General features: G+C 39.7%; 3 protein-coding genes across 4 annotated transcripts in view; 1 reads left to right on the top strand and 2 right to left on the bottom strand.

Annotated features, from left to right (window-relative positions):
• Positions 1 to 1,949, bottom strand: part of st8sia5 (ST8 alpha-N-acetyl-neuraminide alpha-2,8-sialyltransferase 5) — a 32,613-nt gene extending 30,664 nt beyond the window's left edge. For both annotated transcript variants that reach the window (XM_079835041.1, XM_079835040.1), the window contains exon 1: positions 1,541 to 1,949. In XM_079835041.1, coding sequence (XP_079691167.1) covers positions 1,541 to 1,671 — 131 coding nt within the window. In that variant the 5' untranslated portion in view covers positions 1,672 to 1,949. The remainder of the gene's footprint in view (positions 1 to 1,540) is intronic.
• A 3,549-nt stretch (positions 1,950 to 5,498) lies between these two features.
• On the top strand, positions 5,499 to 9,011 carry rpl37 (ribosomal protein L37). The gene is made up of 4 exons (XM_079836031.1): positions 5,499 to 5,564; positions 6,332 to 6,467; positions 8,029 to 8,113; positions 8,910 to 9,011. Exons 1-4 carry the CDS (start codon positions 5,562 to 5,564, stop codon positions 8,977 to 8,979), a joined length of 294 nt encoding a protein of 97 aa, XP_079692157.1. The 5' UTR covers positions 5,499 to 5,561; the 3' UTR covers positions 8,980 to 9,011.
• Positions 9,012 to 9,798: 787 nt separating this feature from the next.
• Positions 9,799 to 12,942, bottom strand: hwa (huluwa; the record flags this gene model as incomplete). The annotated part of the gene is made up of 3 exons (XM_079834919.1): positions 9,799 to 9,965; positions 10,670 to 10,865; positions 12,412 to 12,942. The coding sequence occupies 3 exons, from the start codon at positions 12,940 to 12,942 to the stop codon at positions 9,799 to 9,801; spliced, it is 894 nt and encodes a 297-aa protein (XP_079691045.1).
• Between the last annotated feature and the right edge of the window lie 4,835 nt (positions 12,943 to 17,777).

The following is a 17,777-nucleotide window of genomic DNA, read 5'->3' on the forward strand; positions in this document are numbered from 1 at the left end:
TTAAACACCCAAGTTGATTGTACTTAAAAATTTAAGGCAGCAACCTTTTCTTGTTTTGTTTTTTACAGTGTAGCAATTACCATTTCGAAAAATACCATTTGCCTTGGCAAAACACAACTAACAATATAGAATGACCCAGATAACTGTTACACTCTAAAAAATGCTGGGTTAAAAATAACCCAAGTTGGGTTGAAGATGGACTAACCCAGCAATTGGGTTGTTTTAACCCAGCATTTGGGTTGTTTTAACTCAGCGGTTGGGTTAAATGTTTGCTTAAAACAACCTAATTACTGGGTTAAAACAACCCAATCGCTGGGTTAGTCCATTTCTAACCCAACTTGGGTTATTTTTAACCCAGCATTTTTTAGTGTGTATACTATTTTTTAGTGTGTATACTCAGACTATTACTTGATTTTAAGTTCATTTTCATTATGAAAGCATATGGTTTCTTAGTTAATCTGAGCACAGTTTTTCATTCACAGATCTGTTTTGAAACACTAAGGAAACACGCAAGATATTAAGGGCTTAAAAAAACCCCGTAAAAGTCTCCATTTGGTCTCCATTGCTGCAGTTCGCATGTTACATTAAAACCAAAAGCATCACCCACCACTATGCGTGTTTCTCTCCACTTCAGCAGAATAGATACAGAGTACAGGACAGCATTCATGCAATCGAAACGCAGCCGCCAGACTCTGATGTCATGAATGCTGAGTGTGTGTGTTAGAGGTGGACGCAGGAGGGGGGTCCAGGTGGGAGTGTGAGAAAGCTCCAATTCAGCATATGGGCATCTGCTGGGACGCAGGAACCATAATGCACCGGGGAGGGGGTGGGGGGCGCTTCTTACGAGAGAGACGCCATTTTACATAGACAAACACACACACGCACTCTCAAACACCCTCGCAATGCTGAGCCATCTCACTCTGCTTACCTCCGCTCCCCCAAAAAAACCCTCTAAAATGATTCACCTTCCAGGACTTAATCTTCGTATGATGTCATTTTGATTTAAGTGCCCCCAAAAAGGCATGAAATCTGGGTCTTATGAAACACCATCATGATTTAAATGCATAATTAATTTCCAGTGCTTGAATCTAGGCTATGTGCTCATGCAAAAAAAACAAAAAAAAACAGAGGCTACATCACAGTCTTCAAGTGCACTGTTTTTCCTCATAGCCTATATCGTATTATGGATATTACTGCATGTGATATATTTGCTGTCACACAGGTTTATGCAAGATGTATGAGCTGTTTAAAGGGCTGAAGATAGAAAAGAAAACAAACCAAGACGAGAAAAAGAAAAACAGAGGAAGAAGAAAAGCAGACTTAAGCATCTTGCTGCATAGACAGTCATTCAAGGGACTGTGTATGGCATGATTTAATGTTTAAGGAGCAATATGGGTGCAATATGACTAGAATCTGTCTAAGAATAATTCCTGAAGACTTTTATATTAAAAGTACAGATTTTGCTTTATTACACAGATACCCACACTGAACATTGATTTATTTTTGCATTACGCAGCACAGATAAAAATCATCACCTTACCTTTTAATGTAGTTCTTGCCATAGAGGATTTGCTGCAATAAGGTGACCAGTCCGAAAGCGCATATGAAAATAAAACAAAGGGATCTGTTTCCTAGCAGATCTCTACTAGATGTCGGATCTGAGTAGCCCATCCTTCAGAAGAGAAAGCCACGGTCGCTTTTGCCCTACAGAAGACACATCGAGGCACACCCGCGCGTGTTTACCGTCCTCACAGGCACCGATGCGCGCTCAGTCTCCATAGCAGCTGCCGTTCGCCTCGGTGTCGCGTTTGAGCAACCTGCCCGTGCTTATGTCAGTTAAAGCGATAGTATCACTGCCCGCTGAGGCGAATCTTCTGTATGTGGAGGGGTAGTAATCTCGCATCACCTGCAAAGACGCGACACTCCTGCAGAATGCGCGTCACGAATGCGGAGCGCGCGCAGTCGGTGACGCGCTCCACTCCCTCTCATCAGCACCAATGGGGCAGGGGGGTACTGCAGACCCAATCTGGTTTCAAACCATTAATGGAAGACGATGCGAGGGTTTAGGGGACATCAGAGCAGGATCGATGACTGCACATAGGCTACAAGAGGAAGCATGCTTTGCGGTGATAGTTGGACATTATATTTGTTTACACACGCATATGATAGCCTAATGCAGAAATGATTAACTAAATAAAGTAATATCAATAAAATAGACTACCCCAATTAACATAAGTGGTAGTAAAATTACTAGTTCTTCTGGGAAGGCCCTATGATGTGGAATTTTTTTTTTTACTGAAAAACATAATTAGGCTATTTTACTGTAATGACGTCATAACCTATGGGACAAAAGTGTCCAAATTTGTAATTGCATGGGACTGCTTTATATGCGGGGATATCAGAGGATTGTTCGTGGCGACCTAACGAAGGTCATTTGGGATTTTTTTTATTTTGTTTTGTTTGAGTCTAGACGTTTTTGGCAGCTCTGTAATTTATGTGGTTGCCAGGGGTGGCTGTGAGTGCTTGCAGTTAACGGACCATTGGGAAAAGAAAAATCAATAAAACTCGCTGGCTTTGTTCTCCCAATAATAAGGATCTCTACTTAGCCAATTTACGTGTGTTGTCTTTAAATCAAAGGCACAATATGTGAGAATTTTGAAATATCCAAAAACCACTAGAATAGTCTTATCCAAAATATTTCCAAGAATGTTTAAATCCAGATAAATAAGCAGTCCGTGCATCGCCTATCAATGACATCATATCCACATTACCCTCGATTTCCGGTTTTATGTTGTAGAAACCATGGCTGCGTCCCAATTCGCCTACTTGTTTTTATTACCTTAGAATGAGCCATTTCTCTCTACATAAATCGCGGGCCCCTTACAGTGAAATCACAATTTTGCGCCGCCATGTTTCTACAGTAGCCCTTAAGGGACAAACTGCTCTACAGAGCTAGCTACTCTCTGCTCTCTCCGACGACGTCATTTTTGTCCTGTGTCGGCCGCCATAGCTTAATGTGCTCCGAAAGGGAAGATGAGATGCAATTCACAACCTCAAATCATACACTGCACCTTTAATATATTATGTTTTATTAAACAGATGAGCAACTGTTTGGATACATTCATTCATCGACAGAAAACTATAATAATTGTTATATAGCTCAACACAGTTAGTCATATTGTTTAAGACTTAAACCTGAGTACCATGTTATCAGGGTTGGAGTGAGATTTTTTTTGGGGGGGGGGGGGGTATAAATTATGAATAATTGGCACAAATATTCACTGGTGTGTGCTTAAGTATCATTAAAAATATTTATATATAATATATTAGGATGCAAGTTATTAACGTTTTAAAATTTCACATGTAAAGAAAATCTAGTGTTTGATCATGTCTAAATATTTATTAAAATGCAAAACCTAAAAATAAGTAAGCAGTTATGATCTGCAATACTTTTTTGAGCAACTAGATTAGATACATGTATATTTATTAAAGAGCCATACAGCCATTGGCATTACAAATGAAAATTATTATTTTTCTAGCCACAACATGACTCTAATTTGCCTCTTTGAATTGGAATTCTCTATTTTAACCTTAATTACTACACTAATTGTAATATAAATAATACAAATATTAGAAGAAAATATTTTAAGTGGTCATTAATTGCCAATAATTATTGCACAAATAGTATTTAGTACCAAAAGATCTTCTCAAAATGTGCCAAAACGATATTTATCGTTTGAATTAAAAAGCAGGTTTGGCAATTTGGCGTGAGATTAAGCTAGGCAGAGTGAGACAGTGAGACAGAGCCTGAAAGCGTGTGTGTCTCACGCCAAATGCGTGAGAGTTGGCAACCCTGTGTTATACCATGACTAATGTCTTATACAAGTGTCTTATAGTAGCCGCCGAGTGAACGCACCAAGTACCATTATAATAACACAACTTTCAACACACTCAACTGTATCTATAAAACAGCACTGCGTTACCCCACATCAGTGTTGGGCACGTTACTTTAAAAAAGTAATTAGTTATAGTTACTAGTTACTTCTTACAAATAGTAACTGAGTTAGTAACTGAGTTACATCATTATAAAAGTAACTAATTACCAGGGAAAGTAATTACTGCGTTAATTTTTTATTTTTTTTCCAAATGTTCAAATATGTCAAATAACTTGGATGCCCCCAATATTAGATATGTTAAATGAATGAATTGGACACTAAATAGAATAAATTATTATTATAAAACATTGTACATTAATGTACACTATTGTAATGTTGCTGTGGGACAATGTAAGAGACACCTATCAAATTCAATGCATTATTGTAAATATTATCAGTAGGCCTACTATAGTGTAAATATTGTGTAAATATTATCAGTACTATACTACTCCTTTGGTAGTGGAGCTCACGTTATCACCTGGGTTTTTAGCCACTAATTTTGTGGCATATGATGATGTGAGGCGCTTCAGAATCAATTGTCACCGGTGTGGAGAGACTCTTTCTTCCTGGGCATAAGTTGCATGTTACTTAAATATTCTTACCTTTCACCTCAACGAGGGAAAAGTAGCGCTAATACTTCCAGTTTGCGAAAGCTACCTTTGAAGTCGTTGGACCATCGCTGAATGTGCATATGCGTGTGCGTCATAGGTGTGTGTGTGTGTGTGTGTGTGTGTGAGTGTGTGAACCATAGGTGTGAACTCAACCTATCAACTTCAACCTTGTCTCCCACCCACCAATCATCATCAGTTATGTGTACCACCGCACCCACCCCCAACACGCATGGCTGGTGCGTGCGCACACACACACACACACACACGTTGCAGGTCCGACTGACAGAGAGCCTGTTCGGATGAAAAGCACTTCAGTGAGCTCAATTATAGTAACGCGACTAACGCCGCTTTTTTCCCCCTCAGTAACGCTAACGGCGTTGTAACGGGAGGAACAGTAATTCGTTTGATTACTCGTTACTGAAAAAAATAATTCCGTTAGTAACGCCGTTTATCTGTAACGCCGTTATTCCCATCACTGCCCCACATACACATGAGTGGAAGAAGCAGAAGTGGTGACTGTGGCTTAATAAATCAAGCTACGCCTTTGTTCTGAATAAGCAAACTCCAGCGGCGAAAATTACATATTGTGCCTTTAAGCTAATTATTACTACACCAAACCATTCTGCTAAACCTAACCTTAACAGAAATCATTAGTACAATGTTAAGTTTAGGATATTTAAAGACAGAATTTCCTTAGGATGTTTTTATAATGGTTTTCAGTGTGTAAATAGGCTATATTAATAAATCCTGTTATCATATTTGACATTTATAGAATAATTGCTTTTTAATGTATCCTTTTTTGACCAGAACAGTTACTTATTACGTTGAAAATACGTTTTGCCCTTGCCATTAAAACTATTAGTTGTATCTGAAGGACTCGTTGTGATTGAATGGAGATGTCCGCAGTGCAACAATAAGGGGACGTATTTAGGTGTTGCACCGAAGGCGCTCCGGTGGTGTTTTAACGGAACACCGGAGCATCTTCCGGTCTCTTTCGAATCAGCTCTGAGGAAAGATGGTGAGTCTTTCAGCGCCTTGCCTTCAAAATCCTTCAACATCTGATTCGTGGCTTGTTTTTAACCACTGTTCCATGAATAATATCACAAGCATATATATTTAAGTCTCAGTATCATCTATTATGTTTGTGATTAGTCGATGATGAGAGATTATAGATGATTTTATGTTATCGGTTAGCATGACGCTTAGCCTTCCCGTACAGTGTTAACCAACTCGTGAAAATAAACCGGTTAGCTTTAAAACGTATTAATTTAATAATTCTTAGTCTTGTGTCTTAATACATTAGAGGCCTTTTAACTGTCTAAATAAGAAACTAGTAACGTTAGTTACAGTAGTGGCGTGAGTTTGGCCTGTGCAAACATGGTTGGTTGTGTTTTTGGAGCCCATTTAGCTTTCTAGACAGCATTTGTGTGTATTAGTCTCACAGCCTAGTGTGCTTCCTTCCCTAAACAGTTTCTTTGAAAAGCATAGTCCATGGTTATCTACTATCATTGAACTTATTCCTATACTAATTGTTATGCTTTAACATGTTTAGCTTCCTTCATATCATTGTGGGCAACAACTTTGAGAGTTTTGGGAAATATAATCTAGTGAGCTGACTACATAAAAATAATTTGTTCTCTATAGTCTCAGAGTAATGTGCTGACAACATAGACATACTTTATTAGTATTTATAGTGTCCTGGAAGCTGCATATTGGTAAATGCTGTTTACGTATGCAACCTGCTGTATAAATTCAAGCAATAATGTCAATCTTTTTGTTTTTCAGACGAAGGGTACGTCATCTTTCGGTAAGCGTCGTAATAAGACGCACACTCTGTGCCGCCGCTGTGGATCCAAGGCGTATCATCTGCAGAAGTCCACCTGCGGGAAGTGTGGCTACCCTGCCAAGCGCAAGAGAAAGTGTAAGTTCACAGGTCAAAGGTGTGGGGTGACCGCACAGATTTAGGTTCTAGTCGTTTAATTGCATTGGTAACCTTAAAGTGCCCCTATTATGTTTTTTTTCCCGCTAATATTTCCTTTCATGCAGTTTAATTTAGCTGTTTGTGATTGTAGAAGGTCTGCAGAGTTTTAAATATCAAAGTGCATAACAAAGTTATTGTCTCCTAAAAGAGAGAATGGATTCTGAGCTGCTGAGTCGAGATGCAGTGACTACTTCAGTCTCTTCCTGTTATGCCTACGCTACAAAGTAACGCATTTGCATAATGCCCGTCAATGGTCTTCATTGGCTGCCCGTGAAAGACGTCTACTTTGACCACTGTAGTTATATGAGATGGTGGTCCAGTGGGTTAAACCATGGAACTGATATGCAGAAGGTTGCTGGTAGCAAGGCACTTTACTCCATGTTGCTCCAGGGGGATTGTCCCTGTAATAAGGGCACTGTAAGTCGCTTTGGATAAAAGCGTCTGCCAAATGCGTAAATGTAATATAGCGGAGACTGGAAGAGTTTGGTTCGTGTTGTCAACATGTCGAGAAGGCGCTGTTTTCAGCTCTCCGAATCCAATTTGATGCACTTCCAAAAGATGAGGACTCGCGCTGGAATTGTTACAGAAAAAAACGACTCCATCGTTCCTGTTTGTATCACTGTGTCAAATGCTGAGGAAGATCCAGAGCGGAAATTCAGATATGATAATGGGCATTTAATTTCCGACACGTGCTGTAAAGCCCAAAGTATACTTTTTGTGCGTACTCTTGCGTACACGTAAAAAGTCAAACGCACAGCCTTGCAAAGTATGCTACTTTTGACTCGTAGGCGTTCGCCGCATTCAGCTTTGAGCAATCTCGCGTCACGAGTTACAACCCATGTAAATACGGCAAAAAATGTACGTTTGCATGACATGTGACCCTGGTTACAAAAATCAGCCGGTGTGCGTACTCTTCTGATGTCAGTTCGCATCAAGGTCTCTATGTTGACCCTCGCGTAGGAGTAAAAAGTGAAGTTTACTTTTGACCTCAAGCGTTCAACCAATCACAACAGACTGAGCTGTGACCAATCAGAGTAGACTAATCACAACAGTCTGGGCCGTCTGACCAATCCGAGCAGAGTAGACCAATCACAACAGACTGGGCCATCTGACCAATCAGAGCAGAGTAGATTTGCAATGTGTCATGAGTTTTTTGTTGTTGTTTGTTTTACTTTGGATGCATTAAACCTACAAAAGACCTTCAAAACAAAATTAGGAACCTTTTAAAAAGCATAAATGGGGTACTTTAAAGTAACACTTGCATGCATTTAAAAATAAAAAAGGGAAGCTGTAAGAACAGCTGTGTTCTGTCTGCATATCAAAACTTACCAGTGATGATCCAAAAAATAACAAATGTCTGAACAAATGACTGTCCAGTGATCACATTATCTTGAACTGAGGTAACCCTGAGATGTTTATGAACAGAACACAGGTGCTCATCTGGTCAAATGCATCTTTATGTTTTCAAGTTTGTGAAGTTTAATGATTGTTTTGTTTGTAGACAACTGGAGCACTAAGGCCAAGAGACGCAGCACCACAGGGACAGGCCGCATGAGGCACATGAAGGTTGTTTTCCGCAGGTTCAGGTGAGTAAACGGCCATGCAGATGTTCATGCTACTAAGAGCTTTACCTGGGTTTGCGTTCTCGCCCCAGTTCATGGTAGAGTTGTCAAAGCATTTTCACGCTTATTTTTTACTTTCAATTTTAATACATTATGCATATTTTACTTTCCTTTGCATGTTATGACTGACACACTAAAAGGTCTTGGCAGGATACAGGGGTTGAGGTTGATGCTGTAATGTTTAATTATAGTTATAGTCTTCCTGTTGATTATTCACCGAGACTCGCCCCCAACTTGAGTGCCTTTTGTCCGGTTAGATTAGGTGGCTTACCAATGATGTCCAAACATAAATGTCTGAACTAATGACTGTCCAGTGATATTAATTTTGTACTGAGGTAAGCGTGACCCATGCACTCCTAGACGGACTTCTGTTAGGATCAGTTTTCCGTAATATTGTGCTTCTGTTATTCCTCAAAACAGTTTTTTTTTTTTTTTTTTTTTTTACTCATGTTGGTGGGGATTTTATTGCATCTAAACTCCATTGATCATGTTATGGGCTTGTGCAGTCTCTAAAGGTGATACATGGGCAACTTTTTTGAGCAATGTTGCTTGGCCACTTTCTCATTGGGAAAGGGCAACACATTTCTATCTGGATACTTAAGATCGGTCAAGGACCCTGTGTCTTAACTGGTTGCCTGTTGACAGCAACATTGCCTAGTAACGTTGCTCAAAAAGTTGCCCTGTGTATCATCACCATAAAGCCATTTAAATATTAGTTTGTGCTTTTTGTTAACTAAAGTACGTTTTCTGTGCATTTCAGAAATGGATTCCGTGAGGGAACCGTGCCCAAGCCCCGCCGGGCAGCAGTGGCTGCGTCCAGCTCCTCGTAAACTGTGTTTCCAATAAAAAGTGACGTTTGAAATGTCTGTCTCAATGCCTTATTCATTCACACAAACACTCAGTACTTCTCAAACCGTCTGACTAAACAGGATTGCTGCAACTTCGATACAAACCAAAGGCTTAACTGAAGAGAATTTTGTGAAGATTAAATTAGTTGGTCTTCACCAATTTCACTTTCATGGAAGTTTCCAGATTTGAGACTTTAAACTCATGATTTGCAGTAATGCAAACCGATCTTGCTAGGAAAATCACTGTTACATGTTGTTTTATGTAACAGTGGCATTAGATGTAGCATTGGGTAAAAAGTAACCAAAGACAACCCTGTATTTTTAAAACTTTATTATTCAATTCAGGCATAATCAAATACTTTCTTTTTTTCTTAAATACAAGTGTGTATGGTGTCTCAATTGTGAAATACTCTAAACAGCCCTTTCTGAAATCCTCAGTAACTCCGTGCTGAGAATCACGTGCAGAACATAAAAATAACAAACGGTGAAAAGCAAGTGTAAAATAAACACTGTGTCAATCAATGTGATCTAAAGTGAGAACAACGGTGAAGTGATTCCACGAACGCATTTTTGTAAACAGAACAAACCTGTTTGGAGTTGCTGCAGAAAGAAGCTGTGATCGTGAACATCTTTTTGAATTGTGTGTGTGTGTGCTTTGACAACATGTGATGTGTTGCAGTTAAAACAGCAAGTGGACATTTAAATGCACTAAACCCGGACAGAATAAACCTAGACTCAGCTCAACTGAAGTTCTAGAATGAGAATGGCTGAATTGAGTCTTGTTCTGGAGTTCTTCAGGCTCTAGACCCAGTACTGTTTGGTGGTGATGGGGGGTGCGTGGTGTCTGTGCTTCGGGATGTGGTTCTGAGTGACGTAACTTGGGTCGTAGTAATCCCATTCCAGAGCTGATGCCCAGACTGAGCCCGGGAAACCATCACTGTCCATAGAAAGGATACGCAGAGAGACACCTAAATGAACAATTAGGAGAATTTAAAGAATAGACAAACGCCAAATATACAGTCAAAAGATTGGAATAATTATGATTTTTTAATAATTTAAGATACGTCTCTTCTCTATGGAAACTTGTTTCAGCCACAGAATAAAACATTTTAAAAGATAACTGCTACTTTGTTCTCAGATTTGCAAGTTTATATCTCACAATTCTGACTATAACTAGCAATTGCAACTTTATATCATGCAATTCTGAGAAAAAGTCGCTATTACCTTTAAAAAATGTGTATTCTGTGGTGGAAACAAGCTTCCATACTTCTCACCAAGACTTCCATTCAGTTTATACCCCATTCTAGTTTGGGTTAAGTATTATTTTTAAAGAAATTCATATTTTCTATTCAGCAAGGATGCATTAAACTGGTCTAAAGTCACAGTAAAGACATATATAATGTCACAAAAGATTCTATTTCTTAGAAATTATGTTCTTTTCAACTGTCAGTTCATTAAAGAATACTGAAAAACTTACTGTTTTAAACTGTAATATTTCACAATATTACTGTATGATTGACCAAATAAATGCAACCCTGATGAGTCTTTTCAAAAACATTAAAAACTTTAGAGCAGTAGTGTATATGTCATGCTGAGCATTTATATACTTTTAAAGAAATAGTTTGAACTTTTGAAGTCTCCTCAGTGCAGTGAATGAGAGGACAAAACTCACCTGCACTGGCTCCAAAGTCACTGTCCAGTCCAGAACCCCCTGCCGAGGGGCTTGATGACGCCACATAACAGTAGTTATCCGGCGGGATGATGCTGGCGGACTCACACTCCACATGGATCTTATCCAGAGAAGCGTTCTCCAGGTCCATTGTGCTGCTTCTACGCAATGCACGCATGGAAGTCCTCGGCATTGAGAACTGTAACCAGTGCAGTTAATGGGTTAAATGACTTGCATAGGATCAAACATCCATTTCAACAAAAGAAGGGTACTATAGTAATACCATGGTGCTACTATAGTAAAGCGGGGTGTTTAAAAATGGTAGTGGCATTATGAAAATTAACCAAAAATTTTACTATAGTAAAAGGGTAGTAACCATGTTTTTTTGGCAGATTGATTACTATTTGAATAACAAGTTTTACTACAATTACCCATGGTATTAAAACTATGGTTCATTTGTTGGTTTAACTACAAACAATATCCATGTTTTTTTTGTAGTAAAACCATGGCTACATTTTGTAAAACCAACTATGAAAATGGCAATCAAATAACCATAGTTTTAATGATCAAAGAACCATGGTATTAATAGTGGCCCATAACCACCATAAACATTGACATCTTTAATACTCAAATGAATATGCAATAGCCCAATATCCACCATCAATCCTCAAATTAATATTCAATAACCCCATAAACATTGACATCTTTTCTTAAAGGGATAGTTCATCCAAAAATGAAAATTAGCCCATGATTTACTCGCCCTCAAACCATCCTAGGTGTATATGACATTCTTCTTTCAGACGAATACAATCAGAGTTATATTAAAAATGTCCAAGCTTTATAATGGCAGTGAATGGCTGTTTCTGTTTTGAAGTCCATAAAAGTGCATCTATCCAACATATAACTGCTCCACACGGCTCCGGGGGGTTAATAAAGCCATCTGAAGCGCAGCGATGGGTTTGTGTAAGAAAAATATCCATATTTAAAACTTTCATCTCTGACCTCCGCAAACTGTCATCCGTGCGTTCACGAGAGACTGGCGTTCCAGCGGATGACGTAGGACACAGGCGTAGCGCAAGTTCCAGTGATGAACACGGAAGCGCAGAGGATAGAGCAAAACAAAACTTGGTTCTCGCTAGAACTAGCATATTCTCACCGGAGCATCCTACGTCATCCGCTGGAACGCCAGTCTCTCGTGAACACGCATACGACAGTTAGCGGAAGTTAGAGATTACATTTTGTAAAGTTTTAAATATGGATATTTTTCTTACACAAACGTGCCACTTCGCTTCAGAAGGCCTTTATTAACCCCCTGGAGCCGTGTGGAGCAGTTATATGATGGATAGATGCACTTTTATGGCCTTCAAAAACAGAAACAGCCATTCACTGTCATTATAATAGCTTGGAAGAGCCAAGACATTTTTTAATATAACTCTGATTGTATTCGTCTGAAAGAAGAATGTCATATAGCCTACACCTAGGATGACTTGAGGATGAGTAAATCATGGGCTAATTTTAATTTTTGGGTGAACTATTCCTTTAATAGCCCACTCAAATTCATATGAAATAGGCCCATAACCACCATAAACATTGACATCTTTCCTCAATACTCAAATTAATATCCAATAGGCCCATAACCACCATAAACATTGACATCTTTCCTCAATACTCAAATTAATATCCAATTTTATAGTGTATCATGATTTAGGACAAGCATTTGGACATTCTGGTGTTTTTGACCCTACCCCGTTTGGAGTCAAATGAAGTGCTGGTGAGTTTGGTGGCACCGTGTTGACCCGCTCCGTGTCCGAGTCACTGGACTGCAGCAGAACCGGGGCGCTCGTCCTCCAATTCGGCACGCGCAGCGACTCGGACCCGGCGTAGGTGGCCCCATCCGGGCGTAGAAACCTGGCGCGCTGCCCGGTGGCCCGTCTCTCCGCTGAGGAGGTCAGGGATGAGGTTATGGGTGGCGCCAGCATCGGTTCCGAGACCGAGACATAGTTTTTCTTTCTGTTTGAAGCGAACAGAGGCTCGTCGGAGAAGCGGGTGATTCTCTGGCGGGTGGAGTACGACGAGTGCATGAGCGAGATCTCCGACCCGCACCGGTCTCTCTTCCTCCGGGTCATGCGGAACAGCTTGTACCCCACGAACAGGCAGTTGAGTAGCAGGAGCAAAAGGACGCAGGGAATGAGCACCAGAATCAGCAGGGCCAAGCTGGACACCGGGAGGCCCTCGGGTAAGTTTGATGAGGGCACAGCCGATCCCAGCTGCGACATTTCATCACAAATCAAGATAAAATAATAGGATTTTGATGTTTACTCAATTTCACCTGTGATCATTAATGTTTTATGTAAAATAATATCTATAAAATGACTAAAACTGACAGTGGACAGTTGATCCGCAGGTGCGCCCCATTGACATCAATTAATTGAGGCGTCAAGAGCTTTCTGGCTTTTCACCGCTTGAAATCGACAGTTTACAACAACTTTACAGTCTTACCTCATAGATGAGAATGTCTTTGGTGGGGTTAAGCCGTCTTTTTTGTTCGCAATTCCTCAAAATAGCACTTTAATGAAGTTGTAATATTGCAGGGAGTCGTGCGACGGCTTTTGAGGACTTTCAGCTGAGGTGAAATCAAGACTGTGATATCTGACTGGAAAACGAAGCATAAACACCAGTAAAGTTCAGGGAATGCTAATGAAAAAAACATTTGTTGAAGATATAAAATGTAAATAATGTTATATTAATGTATACTGGTGTAGCTATAGCATGTTTTTGCTAATTCTATGATGGCGCTAAGCGTCACTCGCAGGTTTGTAGCCAGAATTTGTAAATGTAGGCCTATTAAAATCTATTTTTACATGTTGCCCAAATTATTTAAAATGAATAAAAAGTACAGTAAATCTTAAAAAAACACATTAACTTGATGTGTAGCCTAATTAGCCCATTTCTTATTTAGTTTTTCCTGAGGGAAACGTTGTTGGTGTTTTGCCAGTGTTGTTATTGTTAACTAAAACGATGAAACATCGTTTTTTGCTAATTGAAATTAAATATTAGACTAATATTAAATGAATATTGAAGTTGAAGTAGGTCTACTAAAAATATTAAAACTGAATTAAGTCTAAATAGGCCTAATAAACATTACTAAACACATACAACTAGGCAACTTAGCCTAACTAAAATGAAAATGGAAAATATAAAAAAAGTAAATTCAAAGTATCAAAATATGAATACTACAACAATGGCATGTAAATATAACTAAAAGAACACGGATATCTCAATATTCTTTTAATTAAAGTAAATATGGTTCTCGCCATGTAATTCATTTCTATGGCCGCGAGAGGGCAGTATAGGCCAGTTTAAGATTGTAGTCATCTTTATTTCCATTAGTTCAGTTGTATGTAAACGCATTCACAAAGTACATGTTGTGTCTTTGTAGCCATCAAATAACTCATTAAAATATGAACCTAACCTTGATCCCTGTAGAATTGAGGCCCTTTAGATGGTCCCTTAAGTACTTACATTTATGTCCTTTCATTTTGCAGGCACATTTATGCAAAGTGATTTATAAATGAGTAATGATTCCACAGAGAATAATACACACCACTTAGGCTTCAAGCACAAATACACAATCTCTGTAGGTGTTGTGAAATGTCATGATTTGCCTCCTTCGATGCTAGAAAAAGTGACAAATACATATTTTCTGCATAAATTGTAGCTAATTTAAAAAATACATTGCACAATGCTGGTTTTTCCAAGTGTAAATGGGTGCAATGGTGAGCAAATGTGACACTTCAGATATAGAATTGGCTTTTTCGGTTTTTCCACGAAATATCTAGGATCACACTTTTCTAAAAACAGCCATTCTGACCCTGAGTAAGTGTAAGTGTCTCTTTAAGCTGCGAGTGTGACTCATTGGACACAAACGCAGCTATGACTGACACGAGACAATGTTCTTCTCACTCAGACAGTTCATACATTTGCACATTTCCTGTGAAACCGAGTCTGTTGAGCTGGAGGGAATCACTTCCAAATATCCCCTTTCAAATGTACAGTACACTCTCAGAAAATAAATATGCAAAAATTGTATAATAATGTGCACACACATTGGTAGCAAGAATTGAAAAGGAAATTACATAAATCATGTTCCACATCTAATGAGAGTACATAATACACCGATCAGGCATAACATTATGACTAATATTGTGTTGGTTCCCCTTTTGCTGCCAAAACAGGCCAGACCCATCGAGGCATGGACTCCACTGTGTGCTGTGCTGTGATCTCTGGCACCAAGATGTTTGCAGCAAATCCTTTAAGTCCTGTAAGTTGCGAGGTGGATCGGACTTGTTTGTTCAGCACATCCCACAGATGCTCGACTGGATTGAAATCTGGGGAATTTGGAGGCAAGTCAACACCTCAAACTCGTTGCTGTGCTCCTCAAACCATTCCTGAACCATTTTTGCTTTGTGTCACGGCACATTATCTGCTGAAAGAGCCACAGCCACCAGGGAATACCGTTTCCATGAAAGGCTGTATATGGTCTGCAACAATGCTTAGGTAGGTGGTACGTGTCAAAGTAACATCCACATGGATGGCAGGACCCAAGGTTTGCCAGCAGAACATTGCCCAAAGCATCAATGCCTCCGCCGGCTTGCCTTCTTCCCGTAGTGCATCTGGTGCCATGTGTTCCACAGGTAAGCAACGCACACGCACCCGGCCATCCACGTGATGTGAAAGAAAACATGATTCATCAGACCAGGCCACCTTCTTCCATTGCTCCGTGGTCCAGTTCTGATGCTCCCGTGCCACTGTTGGCTCTTGGTGGTGGACAGGGGTCAGCATGGGCACCCTGACTGGTCTGCGGCTGTGCAGCCCCAACTAAATTAGATGCATTGTGTATCTGACACCTTTCTATCAGAACCAGCATTAACTTCTTGAGCAATTCGAGCTACAGTAGCTCGTCTGTTTGATCGGACCACAGCCTTCACTCCCCCTGTGCATCAATGAGCCTTGGCCGTCCATGACCCTGTCGCCGGTTCGCCACTGTTCCTTCCTTGGAGCACTTTTGATAGAGTCTGACCACTGCAGACCGGAAACAGCCCACATGAGCTGCAGTTTTGGAGATGCTTTGACCCAGTCGTCTAACCATCACAATATGGCCCTTGTCAAACTCGCACAAATCCTTACGCTTTTTCATTTTTCCTGCTTTTAACACATCAACTTTGAGGACAAAATGTTCACTTGCTGCCTAATATATCCCACCCACTAACAGGTGCCGTGATGAAGAGATACTCAGTGTTATTCACTTCACCGGTCAGTGGTCGTAATGTTTTGCCTGATCGGTGTATGTTTACAACATGCAGCTCTCATTGGTTATAAAGGATTTCATCAATGAAACCAATTGATCCTACTATTATTTCTGGATCTTTTCCTGTAGATTAATCAAACACACACAGAATAAACTAACGGCCAAAAGGACACCTACACTTCGTTCATGCACTTGTTGATCACTTACATGTAACACCATAAGCTTTATTAAAGGTGCAGTGTGTAGTATTTATGAGGATCTATTGACAGAAATGCAACATAATATACATAACTATGTCTTCAGTGGTGTATAAAGACCTTACATAATGAACCGTTCTGTTTTTATTACCTTAGAATGAGCCATTTCTATCTACATACACCGCGGGTCCCCTTACAGTGAAATCGCCATTTTGCGCCGCCATGTTTCTACAGTAGCCCTAAACCAGTGGTTCCCAAACTTTTTGGAGTGGAGTACCCCCTGAGGCATCCTTCTGCGTACCCCCTCTCTTCCACTCTCACCTTTTCGCCCGAAAATTACAGCGTGCGACTGCGAAAAAATATTTAGGCGCACCGGTGCGAGTGACCCGATTGCTTCTCATGAATAGGCCTATGTATAATCGGAATAAAAACTAGAAAAACTGACTGACTGAGCAACTGTTACGTTTCGTGCTGCAATCAACTGCTTTTCATGCCTTCTGTCAGCGGAGCATGTGCAAAAAACGTGTGCGACGGACTAACACTTCACAGATTAAAAGGTGAAACCACGGCCTATGAGTGAAACGGGTGTGACGCGGCCATGAGCACTAGACGCCTCGCGCTGATGTTTCTTTGCAGCCAAATTTAACTAGAAATACCACATTGGGATTATCATAAACAAGGTCGGAAATTAACAGGGGTTTGGGGCAAAAATGCCACCAAAAATGAATTAATACAAAATAATTTAAAAACGCTCCTGTATGAGTTCTTGATTTAATCTTTATCAGCTGCAGTCCATAACATTTATTGTGTTTAAAAATGACTAGATGCATATGAGTGAGTACATCATGAATCAATTTTCCAAACCGTGTTTTTATCTTACCCTGAATCACTGCGGTACACATATAATAAGTGTTTATATTCTGACTATTCAATTCCAGTTTGGGTCGCAGCGCTGCGGAGGAGCACAGTCCCTGTGTGACTCGCCATAGACATAAACAGAGAGAAGTAGCTCCGGCTGCAGTGTTCTTCCGCAAGACGCGTGCATTTCTGTTCATTAGCCCCAGAGCGCCAAAAGATACGGATTGCTATTGCTCCAAGTATTGGCATGATTGCAAATGTGATACTGATCTTGTAAAAAAGTCCAATAGACAAGTTGATATTAAGTAACAACGTTTTAGCCACAATACTGTTTATTTCGTGAAAATCAAAACTACACCAGTTATGCATCTCCAAGCGGTTCGATCAAATGAATCTGCGTTTGAACGATTGAATGAATGACTTGACGCCACCTTACTGGCTGTTTTATTTTCATATTTATACTTTGCATGGACTTTTTATTTAAAATATAAATATTTTAATTAAGTTTAACTTGTACATAGCCCATTTCTAAATTCAAAAATTTAAAACATTTATACAACATTATTTACCCATGAGCTGCATTTAAATGTATCTAAACACCACTTCAGATAGAGCTTCTGTGCCACTTCTACTTTTGATGCTGATTTAATTAGATTGGTAACAGTCTGGTTGTGTCTTATTGCTCTAATTTAATTTATTGTTTAAATTAACATTTTAAAAACAACTTTTCTATTTTAATTGAAGAAAT

This window comes from Gobio gobio (assembly GCF_949357685.1).
Source record: "Gobio gobio genome assembly, chromosome: 14".
Taxonomy (NCBI): Eukaryota; Metazoa; Chordata; class Actinopteri; order Cypriniformes; family Gobionidae; genus Gobio; species Gobio gobio.

Excerpts from the sequence above, each read along its gene's own strand:
- rpl37 (XM_079836031.1), top strand. Across the intron at positions 6,468-8,028 it reads TGCCAAGCGCAAGAGAAAGT|ACAACTGGAGCACTAAGGCC; the intron begins GTAAGTTCACAG and ends TTTTGTTTGTAG. Across the intron at positions 8,114-8,909 it reads GTTGTTTTCCGCAGGTTCAG|AAATGGATTCCGTGAGGGAA; the intron begins GTGAGTAAACGG and ends TGTGCATTTCAG.